Raw genomic sequence first — 16,357 nt, forward strand, 5'->3', positions numbered from 1 at the left:
GGCACTTTCTGGGAGAGCTCAACTGAAATGTCTTCAAAGATTCTTTTCAAAGAAAAAAGCTCTGCTGATTGAGCTGTTGATTAAAATAGCTTTTTATTGAAAATGTTTAGATTTCAATACTAATTTAAAACAACAACAAAGTTTGTTAAAATATCATACAGTATCTTTAAAATCATTCAGTATAGCAATTTGTATTACCCCAAAATCATTGAAGCTGTGAAGGAACACAATTAAATGTGATCTTCTAATGCCTCCAATTTATTGTGTCTTTGTAGTATAACTTGCAATTAAGAAGTGCTAATCTCTTCATTACTAAAATAGCTCTATTCTACCTACAGAACACTGACTAAAATATCAAATCCCCATTTGTTGAAGAATTTCAGTTATAACAGTTTCTTTTTCATTTGCAGATAATGCCTGCAGGAATTGTATCTTCTTTTCCTTTAATACCCCCTTTCTTTAGATACTGTCATATCTACCTCATTCTCTTTCGGGGAAAAAAACCAGCCTTCTTAAATTCCAGATATAATGTCATCCTACTCATTTTAATCTTGCAAAATTGCATTATCAACCCAAAGTCTCAAAACATCAAAGAAAACCTCCTTATTCTAATAGAGAACCATTTACAGAGTATTTAAACATGAACTATTACACAGGATAACAGGAAACAATGTAGAAATAGGAAAAAGCCAGAAAAACCCTACAGTGCTGGCCATGATGTCTAGCTCAGTGAGAAAGACTAAACGTAACACAGTCACAGGGTAAACAAAATTTAATGTTTAAGAGTGCTGGTGTTTGCTTACAGACAGTTTTATTATAATCTTTTACCACCTGACTGCTAATTTTTACTATTTAAAAGTTATAGAGGATTGTGCAAGTACTTCTAATTCGTTTCAGCACAAAATGACCAAACTTAGTTTAATACACAGTACTTAAACATAGCCTTTGCACTGGTCCATGCTCAACTGGTGTCTTCACTGAGCACTACCTGTCTCACAGATGACTGCTTGCAGTTACAGCATAAATGCTGACTTAGCACTGTACTACCATGACAGCACAAGCAAAGCTGAAGTAACACTAAGCCACTAAATATAACCTTTAAACTTGATCTAAGAGACTTAAAGACAGTTAGGTCACTCTTCAACATGGGAAAAGTTTTTTGAGTTTTTTTCCTGCAGGAAGCTATTTCTGCATTTGAAAACTCCAACAATGCCATTAAAACAGCTTGATATGATTTGAATAATAGCAAGTATCAACTAGCATATAAAATAAAAATCAAACCAAGTATTGATTTTAGCTCTGGTATATATAGTAACAATCAAATTATCCATCATAGTTTAAAAAAATATTTTAACACACTTATTAAGTTAATTACTTCAAGTTTCACTGTACTTTTCATTTTCACTAAGAATTTAATCCCTTTAGAGTAAGATTTGCAATGCCATTCCAATAAAAGAAAGGTAGGGATAGCAAAATATTATCTTCCTTCAAAAAACATCAGATAAAAAGTACAGAGTGTTAATTCAGATAGGCTGTAACTGCAGTTGTTGAAGGCTGTGATCCATGCAATGCAGAATTCAAGTATGCACAAAGAAACAAATCTGCTAGGAACATTTTTGATATTCCTGCTGTCTGCTCGTATTTTTCCCCAAGAGCTTAGAGTACGATCATTTGCATCATTGCTTCATAACTCAATGCCTCAGAACTTTCTCAGAAAGAAACTCTGTGACTCACCCCAGTGATAAACCATATCTGACAGTTCAGTTTTGCAAAGTCTTAAACCCTCTATATAGGCGCACACAGCAAGGGAGTGAAGGTACACCGTACCCTGTTAAAAATTAGCATCTGGACGACCGATTCTTGGACTTTCAGGGCTATCATGTATTTACATGTTTTTAACCATGTTCATGTACAGAGGGCTCCAGATTAACATCACACTTACCTTTGCGCCTACATCTACAAAATTCTGTACAAAACAAAATATTTTAAAATCCAGAAAACTGTTATGGGCAAATTAAGTTTCTATAAAATCACACGTAGATGTAACTCACGTGATTCATACCTAGTCTTTATGGTGTAATAACCTCCTTCAGTAAGAGCAGATTTGTCTGTAAACAGCAACAGTTTTTTAATTTCCCATAGTACACCCATAAATTTTCATATCTTGGTGAAATCTAAAGTAATAGTAAAGTTAATCTAAAGTAACGAACTGGGTTTTTTACTGGCTTTTTTTTAATACTTATTAAATATCAGTGGTTCTTATCAAATTTTGAACACTCGGGAAAAAACACATTTCACTCAAAATCACAGAACCAAAGAAGAAATCTTAAGAATAATATTAATTCTAACTGGACTTTTTCAGAATACCATTCTAAGCATGTAATTTTATCATTAATATCATTCCACCTTTATAAAACAATTCATAGTCTTTAATGAAGAAATACTATTGTGTTGGTTTTGTGTGGCAAGGTTTTGGTGGGGGGGGGGGCTACAGGGGTGGCTTCTGTGAGAAGCTGCTAGAAGCTTCCCCTGTGTCTGACAGAGCCAATGCCAGCCGGCTACAAGATGGACCTGCTGCTGGCCAACGCCGAGCCCATCAGTGCCTCTGTGATAACATATTTAAGAAAGAGAAAAACAGAGTGCGCTTTTTGCAGCCAGAGAGAGGAGTGAGAAGATGTAAGAAACTCTGCAGACACCAAGGTCAGTGCAGAAGGAGGGGGAGGAGGTGCTCCAGGTGCCGGAGCAGAGATCCCCCTGCAGCCCCTGGAGAAGACCATGGTGAGGCAGGCTGTCCCCCTGCAGCCCATGGAGGAAGGATGAGGGGGTGTAGAGATTCCACCTGCAGCCCGTGGAGGACCCCACGCCAGAGCAGGTGGAGGCACCTGAAGGAGGCTGTGACCCCGTGTGAAGCCCACCTGGAGCAAGCTCCTGGCAGTACCCTGTGGCCCCATGTGGAGCCCAGGCCAGAGCAGGTTTGCTGACAGGACTTGTGACCCCGTGAGGGACCCCACACTGGAGCAGTTTGCTCCTGAAGGTCTGCACCCTGTGGGAGAGACCCACGCTGGAGCAGTTGGTGAAGGACTGTAGCCCGTGGGAGAGACTCACATTGGAGAAGGTCGTGAAGGACTGTCTCCCATGAGAGGAACCCCACGCTGGAGCAGGGGAACGATGAGAGGAGTCCTCCCCCTGAGGATGAAGAAGCGGCAGAAACACCATGGGATGAACTGACCGTAACCCCCACTCCCCGTCCCCCTGTGCCGCTGAGGGGGGGGGCGGAGGTTGAAGCCGGGAGTGAAGTTGAGCCCGGGAAGATGGGAGGGGTGGGGGGAGGTGTTTTAAGATTTGTTTTTATTTCTCATTCCTCTACTCTGTTTTGCTTAGTAAGAAATAAGATGAATTCCCTCTCTAAGTTCAGTCTGGTTTGCTCGTGACGATAATTAGAGAATGATCTCTCCCTGTCCTTATCTCAACCCATAAGTTTTTTTTCGTTGTACTTTTTCTCCCCTGTCTAATGAAAGAGGGGAGTGATAGAGCGGCTCTGGTGGGCACCTGGCCCTCAGCCAGGGTCAACCCACCACAACTATTATGTTCTATCATTGTTTTAGTATAAAATATGTATCCAGACAGACGTGTAGGGACAAGTGCAAGTATCAACAGCAGTAGGAATTATAAGAATATCCAGCAAATGTTTAGTAATTCAGTTTCGCATACTGAACCTCATATCTATCACCATTTAGTGGTACTATCTCAAAAAGCAAAAAGCATTTTATGCAGCTTTGTCAATACTACTGCTCACTTTTCAAATATTTTCTTGGCACAGTATCTTACTTTACTTTCATTACAGTATTTTTACTTGTCCTACCACTTTAGTCTTTTTCAGTTCCATTTTGCATTAGGCAGGATTTCAGAATTTTAAAAGAATCATTTGTATGTTAAATGATCAGTATTTTCTGTCCACTATTTTATTAAAGCAAACATTGTAACAGTCTCATGGATACTAACTACATTTTATGCTCCACTACAAGGCATAAAAGAATTTAGGCAGGTAAAATGCCAAAATACAGATGTATTTAGTCCACATCCCTTTGACTTTCTGTAGATGCTCAGACCATATGAGCATTTATATAGCTAGGTTCAATTCAGTTAGTATTGGCTTAAGCCACTGTTTATCAGGATCATAACCACACTTAAGACAGCACAAGCTGTGAAGACACACTGCTGTGGCAAGATTGCTTCTAAAATTTATGTAAGATAGACTAGTTTAAACCAACTGCTTCAAAACCATCTCAAGGACATGTGCACAATCAGCAAAACAACCTTCTCGCGTGTAGTGCAGATATAATTTTAAGACTCAAAGTGTCAACACTTGAAAATAGAATTAAACACTAGAGTCTCTTCAAACTTGAAGGATGCATCATCATCAATATTTGACTATTATCTCATCTAGCATTGCAATACTTCTTGTCTTTTCTCCCTGGAGAAGAGAAGGCTCAGGGGGAGCTACACCACAGTATTCTAGTACTTAAAGGGCAGCTATACAGAGAATAGAGGCTCTCTCTTCACAAGAAGCCACATGAAGAAGACAAGGGGTAACAGGGACAAGTTGTGCTGGGAAGGGTTTTACCTCAGTACAAGAACATTTTTTACAGTGAGAACAATCAATCCGTGGAACAACCTCCCCAAGGCTGTGGTGGAGTCCTCATCACTGGAGGTTTTCAAGATGTGAGAGGACATCTACCAGATAATCTCATCCAGGCTTCCTTTCCCACAAAAGCGTGCACTAGATGATCTTTCGAGGTCCCTTCCAACCTGGGCCGTTCTATGATTCTGGACCAGCAGACTTTTGCAGGGGGTCCCATGTGAAAGAAAAAACCATAGCATGAAGAAGTGGTCCCACATGGGAAACTGAATAAGTTAATAATAAAACATAAGACAAAGTTTAAAAGGAACACAGTAAATTCCCAAATGTATGGCAAGGCCTGAGTATTAGAGATCTGGTAGTTTTCAGAGCCTCTATGGACCTACACTCTGAATATTATCTTTTATGACCCCTAAAATTTCACTGATTTCTTTCATTCTTGCCATAAGATCAAATCACTCTGATAACCCAAAAGGCCTAATACAACATTATGTACTTCTGGCAAAAAAAAAAAAAAAAGTTGAAGCTGTTTGGATTTTGAAAATAACATAACTTTAAAGAATTTATTTTTAACATTAAGTTATTCCACAATGATAATGTGTAGACCAGATTAATAACTTCATTTCTGTCCTCTCAGACACCTGTTGCAATCAGAAATAGGTGAGTCAGAATTTGGATGACTAGTAAGTCAGCAGGCACCTCAGGTGATTTTCTAGTTACATCAGTGTGACCAAATTAATTTATTTGTAATACAGACGGTTAAGTATGAGGAGAACTTATACTGAAGTATTATTCATTTTCTGTACCTTATTTACTCAATACTGTGCTTGGAAGTTTAAAACAAATATTTTAGTTCTACACATAATACAGATTCTTTTTATGCCCCTGCATTTATATTATGAATGTATAAAATTTTACTCTTCGGAACAGTGCAATTTTGAGCTTAAATAACTTTTCAACTACTGGACAAAACTGGATCAACCATCTCTCTTCATTTTTTACTACTCAATGAATTCTGCTGGTTTATGCATGACTGACTATCTTCTTTACACTCATTTAAATACAAGTATGGTTCATAGGCAAAATGGAACTATAACACAGGGAACTAAATTCCAGCATGAAGTTGTTTAAAGAAGGTATCTGGAAAATACTTTATTTCCAATATCTTTCCCATTTGGAAATAGGACTTCACCCTGTGTTACTTAATTCCCTTGACAGTTCTCAAGAGTTACCTGTTGTAATCAACCATTGTTGCACTACCTGGTTAGCTCCTGATTTATTTTTCACAGCAAGAATGTGCAAGAGTGAAGCAGAAAGAAGTAAGTGTTAATAAGGAATAAAGTGAAATGAGACAAACATCATTACCAAAAAATCCAGGTACCATAGTAAAATTACATGCAAAATATTAGCTTTTTTTCTAAACAAAGAAATAGTGTCAATTTCTTTCAGGTTCAGCCTTTTTTATTTGAACAGGTCATTACAATCTAAATTTAGCTTACATCTTAACAACTGGTTAGAGAAAAATAAAATTCTATAGTTTACAATACAAGATAAGACATAGGTTCTACTACAGCAATTATTATTAGGAAATAGCAGTAGTTGAAGCTGAGTAAGTAAGAGCCCAGAAGCTTCTCTCAACACCATAATGAAAGAGCAATCAAAGATGATGCTATCTAGAAGAAGAGATAGATAACAAAATGGATAATTTACACAGTCTTCTCTCATAATGCTCCTACAGATCTGATCTGCCAAAACCACTGACTATGGGCAGACAGAGGTAGTGGTTAAGTGCCATAAAGCAGCAATCACCTGGAATGTGTTCAAATAACTGATCTTCTAGAAATCAAAACCCACTACCACAGCCAGTCTGTCAGCAGACAAAAAAAAGAAAAAGAAAAACGAAAACCCAACTAAAACAATGATCAGGTTTCAGCTTTATAGAGGAAGGTGGCATGAACTTCAAAGTTGAATTACACACAGCAGAAGTAAATAAGTCAGTTTTAAAATGACTGGACAAAAAACACATTTAGAAAACGTGCAATACACTTCTATTTGTTCCAGGTTTTGCAGAGATTACCTATCTTACAAGTATCAGAGAGGAAGTTCTGCCAGCAGCAAGTACATAAGAGAAGGGAAGCAAAAAGGAAGGCCATCTAGAAGACCTAAGCTACTCCTCAAGTTAGTTTTCAAGAAAGTACAAATTAATAGAAAAGGGCTGTTGTGGAATAGCGGGCTGGAGTTTAGCTGCAACCATGGGATCTTATCTTTGAAGATATTAAGCCGTTTCTCTCAGTCAAAAAAAAAAAGGGGGGGGGGGAGCTGCAAAATACTATGAATAATTAGTGGCTTTGGCTAATAAAGCTAAAACTACTTTTGCAAGTTTTAAAAGTAACAAACAAGAATGATGATCCTTTTTTTTTTTTCCTTTATCTACCCCTCCCTCCAAGTGACTAGATTAGGAAAAAGAGTTTTCTTCTGCTTTTGCTAACTCAGGAATACACTGCAATTGGGAATAGCCAGTTTACAGGACCTGTGATTCAACTTTGGTAGGGCCCAACTAAAGAGACTATGAATGGAAACACCTTTTCCCTTCAAGGCAATTCATGTATCCATGGTCAGGTACCTCAGTGTATGACAAATGTTCTGCAGAATTTGAAATGGATTGCAGTAAAATAAATTCCATAAAAACTATTCATAAAGTTGCAGTTAAATTGCAATACATGGAAATGAATCCCATAAGCTCCTAGATTTAAATTCCATCTGTTTCACCATCTTCCTCTGAAGGCCAAAATAATTTGACTAAAACCTCGAATCTATTCTTCCATTTCACTTACAGCAATATAACCTAATTGCTATACTATAGTAAGAGCCTAAAAGCAACTCCCAGAGTTGATATAAAACAGATTTCATCCCCTAAAGCAAATTACTTATAAGACTTACAGTAGCACTTTTTTTGAATTAGCAGCATATTGACTAACAGCACTCAATTTAAACTATTTCAACACCATAGTCATAAGCCTTTCATTTTTAAGTTTACAAATTGCCACCTCCTCTCCCCTCCTGAAGGGGGAGTAAGCTTTTCACTGATCAAAAGGTGATCCAATGATGAAGAGAATTTTTTCAATTAGTAAAACTGTTGGTATTAATAGTTTTTCTACAATATGCCCCTGAATGAAAAGGGCAGCTTTGTCAACAAATTACAAATGGACAAATAATCCTAGTCTTACGGAAATACTTAATAAATAGAAACAAAATCCTTGTATATATCACCCAGTGGGCAGGGGTTTTTTTATACACATTGAAAAACTTCCCTCTAAGACACACTATCATAATATATGGGTAGAAATCTCTTACAGGCATCATGCCATCTACAAGAACCCAACTGATCAGGGCAAAATTCTGCCCCAATCTGATCTGTAGCAAAACTGCTCCTATACGAGATTTCAGACACCCAAATCAGGCTAGCTGATGGAAAGGAATATTTCAGAATGCTTACATATTTGTGAATTCACACCAAAAGCCTATAGTCTCCAGAAGTTTCAAAAGAGCACAATAAACGAGGAACTGCTAATTAGTTATAAACTAGAATAATGACTGCAATTAAGACAGCTACTTACGCAAGAGCTGTGTTCATTGCATTTGACAGTTCAAGGAGGTTCAAAATCAAGAATTTCATTGTAAGAACCAACACAAGAGGAAACCTAAAGCAATGGTAGTGCTAAACTTTGACTTCCAAACAAATTCAATCTTACAGTATTACAGAGAAGTTCCAGCCACAGAAGAAATGTAATACTTTTTCCACACTCCATTGACAAGCATATGACAAAACTACACAACTAAAATGTTACTTTTCCTTTCCAAAACTTATAAAGAATCCAACTAGTAACATTTTCCAACTTCTGGATTTAGAAGTTAGTTATGAATGACACACAATGCAGATACAAAACTGAAGTGTGTGAAATAAGAGCCTTTCCTAGAAAATCTGTAATTTGAGCATTTAACTCAGACACAGCATTGTAGGACATAAAGAAATGCCGCCTGGTGTGTTTATAGGACATAAATATAAATGAGTTCAGTCTAATAACAGAAGAAAAACTTAATAACAGCAACTGAGTCACACAAGATTAGGTTTTACTTTCAAAACTTACATTCAAGACTCCTGTGCCAATAGCCATACTCAATTATCCACTAAAAAATTCCTTGAAAAGTAGTGTCGTACCATTCACAATCCAGCAACAGGAACCTATGTCCACTAATGTTATTAACATTGTATTACAATCTAGGGTATTTTTATTAGGGCAGGAACAGCTGTATATTGTAGCAGTACAACCACAGCTTAATCCTTACTGGCAGTTCAAGTGGTTGGGTGTTGATGTTCCTAAGGAAAAAAAAAACCAAACCAAAACAACCACCAAAAAACCCCAACAAAACTCACAAACCACACATGGCCACTATTTGTTCTGCTTAAATTCTAAGGAGTATTTGCTAAAGTCAGAAAGTTTTTAATACGGTGGAGATCAAATATGTGAGAAAGAGTGTGATGCTTTCATGGCAGGCTACAAAATTCTACTTCCAGCTTTCCTATTACTGCAATGCAAAATACTTAAGCAGGGAAAAAAAAAGTTTATTTCATTGTATATATTCTAACTTCTTAGGCAACAGGCAAAAGTTTTCTACACTAACCAGTTTTCAATTTTGTAAAACAATGATTCACTATGAAGTTAAATGCATTAACTCAAAACAAAAACAAAGTTCAAGTGATAAAGTGAAAACCCCCAATATTCACAGTCATCTTTCTCACAATCTTATAGGTTGTTTTATTTAATTGTTCAACTTTTCCTTATCTTGTCACCTGGTTACAGATCAGAAGGAAAAAAGATTTCCATGATTTTTATCCTCACAAAAACACTCCCTTGTGGCTGGTTAGAAAGGAAGCATCTACTAGACACACTTAAAATTTTTATTTTACATATTATAACTCACCTGCTTGGGAAGCCGGAAGAGAGGATTTTTATAAAATATATCTTTAGCCTGACTCCACGTTCCATCAATGATGATCATAACAGATGGTCTAGAAGACATCACAGCAACTTCTTCCAAATTGGTAGCTTCAGCTCCAGGATACAAAATTAGAGTATTGGGATTTCTGCACACAGCTGCTAATTCAGGATACCTTCAATGCACGGACACACACAATAAAAATAATTGTTACAAGTTTCCACAACATACCTCTAGATATTCCAAGTTACTAACACCGACTCATCTTCTCCAAATTTTACTTAAGTTTCAAAAGTCCATCGCTCAGCTACCACTTTCTCTTTCCAGTACCTCAAAAGTTGTTAGTTCTCCCTCAGCTCTTAAGGAGGAAGGAAAAAACTACCCACAAAAGTAATCAATGGAAGCTTGATAAGCAGTATGTCGAGAATATTTTCTGATGCTTTTAGCATTAAGTCTCTAATGTCTATTTGAACCAAAGATGTTTTGAATTGTTTACCAAAATTTAACGTATGTATTCTAGTAAAAGTTGTTCAAGCACTTAGCACAAAAATACTATAATCATCCCATTTTGAACTTTGTATATATAAAGAACATCAGCCATTCACAGTCCACATCTACAGTACATTTTTGAAAATATTACCATCTCAATTTATCTTTTAGTTTATTTAATTACTACTTTTACAGTTACAGTCCCCAAATTTTTACATTCCCTTCTTCCTTCCTGTTGGCTTCTACATTTGGCAATAGTACCAGAGGAATAACTACTGTCTATTAAGTGTTCATTCAACATACACAGAAATTCCTGAAGTTTTTGCAGGAGACCACTGTAAGTTAGTTTATAAAAATTTATGAAAGTCATTGTCATCTAAGTAATACTGGAAGCCTCAAAAATGACCTAGTCAAGTAGGCTGGTATGGGAGAATCTGAGAAAAAGCTGGCCTTGTAACAAAGACTCCATTACTTGTCTTGAATCTATTTCAGTATCATGATGTAATCTTAAGAATCACCTCAATCAGAAAGCAGGAAGAAACACAAAACCAGGACTGACTGAAGCATGTGACAAAAAATAAGAAATTAATGCTGCATAGTGCCTCAGAGGTTACAAACAGTAACCGATGGGATAGGAGTAGAAAAGCAATATGTAGTTGAAATAGTGTGTGACTATTTGTGTTCTGAAGTGGAAAGAGAAGCCAGTACAGTTGATCAGAGAAAATAAGGTGTATCAGAATGAGATTAACAACAGCCAGCACACAAAGTGGGCTCTCCACTCTACCTATGAAGAACGACTAGGCACAAGACAATGGACACAGACACAGGCAGGATACAGATATGTAAGTTCACACAAAGAAACTCCTAATGCCACTGTGACCCCACAGCTTTTAAGCCCCAGAAGTTGGGCATCTGCACCACTCCTCCAAAAAATCAAGCAAGAATCTCCTTTCTTAAGAGGGGCGGGGGGGGGGGGGAAAGGTTAGGGAAAAAAGACATTTTTAATAATGGGGTTTGAGTCGATACATATTAGGTATACTTCAAATCTGTGCACTTCAGGCAGAATTGAGTGCCTAAGACACTGAGATCCTGAGCTTAAGACTCATAGAGGACCATATGGGAAATATCTGAAATGAACGGGGAACTGAACTCAGTGTACCAATAAGCCCAGAGCTAGTATTCCAATAGTTGACCATCCTGGCCCTGCCAAGCAAGCAGTCCAGACTGATTCCACACTATGTGGCTCACTGCTGTCAACATTATTTACTAAAAAAAAAATTAAAAATTAAAATGTGTGTCTTCCATTCATAAAAAACTCTTGTTCTTCCTTCCTTAGAACAGCACAGGAGGATTGAGCTAAACATAAACACCTAATGATTTGCTTAGAAAAGATACAGTTTGTATAAAACAAGTTCCAAAAAAATTTTGTATGTATTTTTATACAGGTACATCCTGTTAATTTCACTGCAGGTTTTGTATTTGCTGTGTTTTAAGGCTTTGTTTCCTATTAGTTTGTTGCTGATACATAGTGCAATCAGACTTTTTTTACTCGTATACTACCACCATTAACAATTTGTCCCCCAAAACAGCTTTTATGTACATCCTTCAGCTACATTTAATTAGATCTGTGAAAGAAATGAAAAGCCTTGGTAACAAGACTGAATTTGTATTCAGAATATAAAAATTAATCTGCTAACTGAACAAATTGATATAGCATTCAAAAGGCAAGTACATACCAACAATATCACTTTTCACAGCCACTTAGTGAGAATATGCTTCTGACGTGCTTGCTTGGGTAAACACTGTAATATAGTGTCTTTAATCACACACTACTCCTGAAATACTGCTATAGGGCAGGATTTTCTCTACAAGAATCAGATATTTTTAAAGGAAACTTATAGGAACCAATTCTGAAAAATTAGCCATTTCACTATAATGCTGAAATAGAGCTGTTGCCTGCTGAGCTCTTTTAAAAATCTGATCCATACCCACCAGTACAACTTTTTTTCCATATAAGCTTTCACTTGTATGCTTAAGCTTACTACAGGTTATAAGTAAGAGAACTAGGAATTAGATCTCATCTTCACAGAGCTGTACTTGTAAAAGTAAGTGCATATAATCCTACTACAAAAACACATTCAAACAATATTATTTTTTTTTTAGTACCAATCCATTGTTTAAGTACAAGAGTGATTTGAGACAGATAGTAAGCTAATTAAAAATACAGGAGACAATTTCATTAAGGCTAATGTTTGTATTCATGATGAGTCATGAAATATTAAATGATATGGAGTGTAGTGACAGGACAAGGGGGAATGGGTTTAAGCTGAAGGAGGGTCAATTTAGATTAGATGTTAGAAAGAAATTCTCTACTGTGAGAGTGGTGAGGTACTGGCACAGGTTGCCCAGAGAAGCTGTGGATGCCCCTTCTCTGGAAGTGTTCAAGGCCAGGTTGGATGGGGCTTTGGGCAACCTGGTCTAGTGGAGGGTGTCCTTGCCCACAGCAGGGGGGTTGGAACTAGATGATCTTTGAGGTCCCTTCCAACCCAAACCATTCTATGATTCTATGATATATGCCAGCTTTGAAACTCTTCTCAGAGCCAGTGAAGAAGCTCCTTGCTCAATCCTGTGCTACCCAGGAAAATGTATTTCTGCTTTTTATCCCTGGCTAAATTTGCCCTGCAAAACAAGGGTGGAGTCAAAAACTCAGTATCAACTCAGCTGGCAGTCCAGACTGCCTTGTTTAGACTAGACATAAATTTCAGGCCACACACTAGATCACTGCACTGGGAGGTAGATAAACAACTTAGCAAGACACATCTCTGATCCCAAGTCCTCCAAATTGGGTAAGTCTCACCAAGCTTCCAGCCACTCTTCCGTGAGCTCTTTATCCTTTGGAGTGTTTTTTGTTTGTTTCTTTTAAATTTAAGTTGCTTTTATTTAAGTTCAGGAGCACAATTCTGTAGTCCAGTAAGACTTGTATCTGTGGGGAAATTAAACCCAACAGAAACACCAAGGTAAGTTAGGAGCAGAAGGCTCAGTTAGGATAAGCACAAGGACAAGCTAGGAGGCCAAGCACGAGCAGTCACACCAAAATAAGCTAGTCCAAGCTACTGAAGGAACAGTTGATTCTGATGGTGGAAGAATTTCACACAGCAGCTGCCCACAGTCAGAAACGTGGTTTTCTTGCTTTTCTTGCCATCTTGTGACATACAGTAGTGCACAGTTTCACAGCATTCATGACTTCAAACATGGCAAAATACAACATGCCTGTCATCAAGACACATAGCTTTGGCAGTGCAGATGGAGAATGAGGTGGGATGTTTGTGCTGGGGGCAGCAGTTGCCGTAGACAAGATAGCTGGACCACATGCCTTGCAATAAAGCTTTGCTTATGAAACGTCTCCGCAAATAAGTTTGCCCATTAGTTAACGACAACCTGGATTCAGGAACAATTCAGTGAAAGAAGTTCCTCCTTTAATTGTATCTCTTCTGACCAGTGTTCAGTGTTCCTTCGATCTTTGAAACCACAACCTCATCTGCAAATGACCCATACCAGCAGACATATCAAAGACAATGTCAAGACTGGGCATGGAAAAGGGGCACAGCAGTAAGCCTAAGAGGGTAGGCTTACTGGGAGGGAATAAGAGGGTAAAGAGCAGTGTGGTTGCTGGTCACTGCTGGAGACTAAGTTACATCTTATTCCTCATCATAGTCCTAGATCTTTACACAGAGCTTTTGAGGAAGCCTTTCTTAGTGTGAAGCGTGATTAGCTTCAAAGAATTAACAGGGACTTTAATTTTACCTTCCATTTCAGTCAGAACAGATATGCTGATGGCAGACTCTTTGAAGCCACCAAATTTCAAGAGGAGACTGAGAAGCTGAATTTCTAAACTACTTTTCTTCCTACAGATCGGAGGTTGACTTTTCAAGCATTCACAACTCTGTGTCAGTCAGGGCAAAAAAGAAAGATAATGTTGCTACACATGAAAAAAAAATCTCTTAAACACTGTGTTCCTCCTTGGTCTTTCTCAAACCCTAAATGAGTGACAATGAGAACCTCTTAATTTAGGTACTGTACTGTATTACCAGACTTAGCAGGCTTTAGAATTGCTTTGTTTTGCATGCTACTTCAAAAACAAATTTTCTCATTAAAGAATTGGACCAGGTAAAGAATTTTGAATACAAAATTGTTCTACATTAACTTAATAGCCACGAAGACAATCAATTAAGCAAATCATTTATTTTATGTCACATATATTCATGCACTATTAATAGCAGTTATCAAAAGTTTCCTGTAGAGTTGTACAATCAGGACTTCGAAGCCATGAATCTCAATCCTTAAGTAAAAATCTCAAAAGAATATATTATAGGGAATCTCTGATTAAGTTACAAATATACACAATTCATTCATACATGTAACCATGAAAAAAGATGTGCAGTTCTGTAACACTCCACCCTAGCCATGGCTATCATTTAACTGAGTTCTTAATTGTCATTTGGGGAGGGAGGGGAGGACAGGAAGAATATAGCTTAATTTTTCCTTTAGGAAATATTACAACTGTAACAGTGTATAACAGTTTTCAGTTGATGTTACCTGAAAGGGCCTGATGATCAACATGGCTTGGTTGTCTGTAAGGCACGATTTAGGTTTGTGAATTACTGTAAAGTGAGTATTAAGCAATATAATTATAAAAATGTGATTTCAGTGATAGAAGTGACACTTGGTCACTAAAGGGGCTTTAAATTCATGTGTGTTGGACATTAATAGAAAAAGAGCTTGCTTGAAAAATACACTCAGGTAAAAAGAGGTGCTACTTTCTCTGAAGCCTCAAGGCAAAGCAAAATCTATTCTCTTCTCTGTGGGTCTCTAAGTAATAACTAAGGTGGAAAAGAATAAAGTGGAGTCATATGAAGGATCAGGTGGCTTGGAATTTTCTTTTCTAACCATTTCTAGGTTGCTAAAATCTAGCAGAGACTCTCCAATAAGCTTTCCAAACAAAGACAACAGAATTTTAAAAACAAAAGTTATTCACAGAATTGGTGGGCAATACTAAGTATGAAGGCACATACACACACACAAAAAGTTATTATTTCCACAGAAGAAAGAAGTACAAATTAAAGGGAAAAAAATGCAAACAATGAAAAAGAAATGTAACAAGACCTTTTGCCAAATCCTGAATACTTCACTGATATCATAAACTGTATGAAATTGCATTGAGTTTCTGTGGCAAGGTTTTGGTAGCAGGGGGGCTACAGGGCTTGCTGCAGCAAGAAGCTGCTAGAAGCTTCCCTCATGTCCAATACAGCCAATGCCAGCTGGCTCCAAGACAGACCCACCACTGGCCAAGGCCAAGCCCATCAGTGACAGTGGTAGTGCCTCTGGGATAATAGAGTTAAGAAGGGAAAACAAGCCCCCAAAAACCTAGCAGCAGCACATGCAGCCAGACAGAACTGAGAAGATGTGACAGAAACAGCCCTGCAGACACCAAGGTCAGTGCAGAAGGAGGGGGAGGAGGTGCTCCAGGCGCCGGAGCAGAGATTCCCCTGCAGCCCCTGGAGAAGACCACACTGCGGCAGGCTGTCCCCCTGCAGCCCATGGACGTCCATAGTGGAGCAGATATCCACCTGCAGCCCATGGAGGGTCTCATGCCAGAGCAGGTGGAGGTACTCAAAGGAGGCTGTGACCCTGTGGGAAGGCCTCGTTGGAGCAGGCTCCTGGCAGGACCTGTGGCCCCGTGGAGAGAGGAGCCCACGCCAGAGCAGGTTTGGTGGCAGGACTTGTGACCCCGTGGGGGACCCACGCTGGAGCAGTTTGCTCCTGAAGGTCTGCACCCCGTGGGAGGGACCCATGCTGGAGCAGGGGCAGAGTGTGAGGAGTCCTCCCCCTGAGGAGGAAGGAGCGGCAGAGACACCGTGTGATGAACTGACCACAACCCCCATTCCCCATCCCTCTGTGCCGCTGGGGGGGAGGAGGGAGAGAAATGGGGAGTGAAGTTGGGCCTGGGAAGATGGGAGGAGTGGGGGGGAGGTGTTTTAAGGTTTGGTTCTATTTCCCAATATCTTGCTCAGATTCGTTTGGTAATAAATTAGATTAATTTTTCTACATTGAGTCTGTTTTTCCTGTGACGGTAGTTGGTGAGTGATCTCTCCCTGTCCTGATCTCGACCCAGGAGCCTTTCGTTATATTTTCTCTCCCCTGTCCAGCTGAGGAGGGCAGTGATAGAGCGGC

General features: G+C 38.6%; 1 protein-coding gene across 2 annotated transcripts in view; it reads right to left on the bottom strand.

Moving 5' to 3' along the window:
• The window catches only part of DTWD2 (DTW motif tRNA-uridine aminocarboxypropyltransferase 2), a 90,622-nt gene that overhangs the window by 28,280 nt on the left and 45,985 nt on the right, over positions 1 to 16,357 (bottom strand). For both annotated transcript variants that reach the window (XM_075741011.1, XM_075741012.1), the window contains exon 4: positions 9,623 to 9,812. In XM_075741011.1, coding sequence (XP_075597126.1) covers positions 9,623 to 9,812 — 190 coding nt within the window. The remainder of the gene's footprint in view (positions 1 to 9,622; positions 9,813 to 16,357) is intronic.

This window comes from Balearica regulorum, chromosome Z (genome assembly GCF_011004875.1).
Source record: "Balearica regulorum gibbericeps isolate bBalReg1 chromosome Z, bBalReg1.pri, whole genome shotgun sequence".
NCBI lineage: Eukaryota > Metazoa > Chordata > Aves > Gruiformes > Gruidae > Balearica > Balearica regulorum.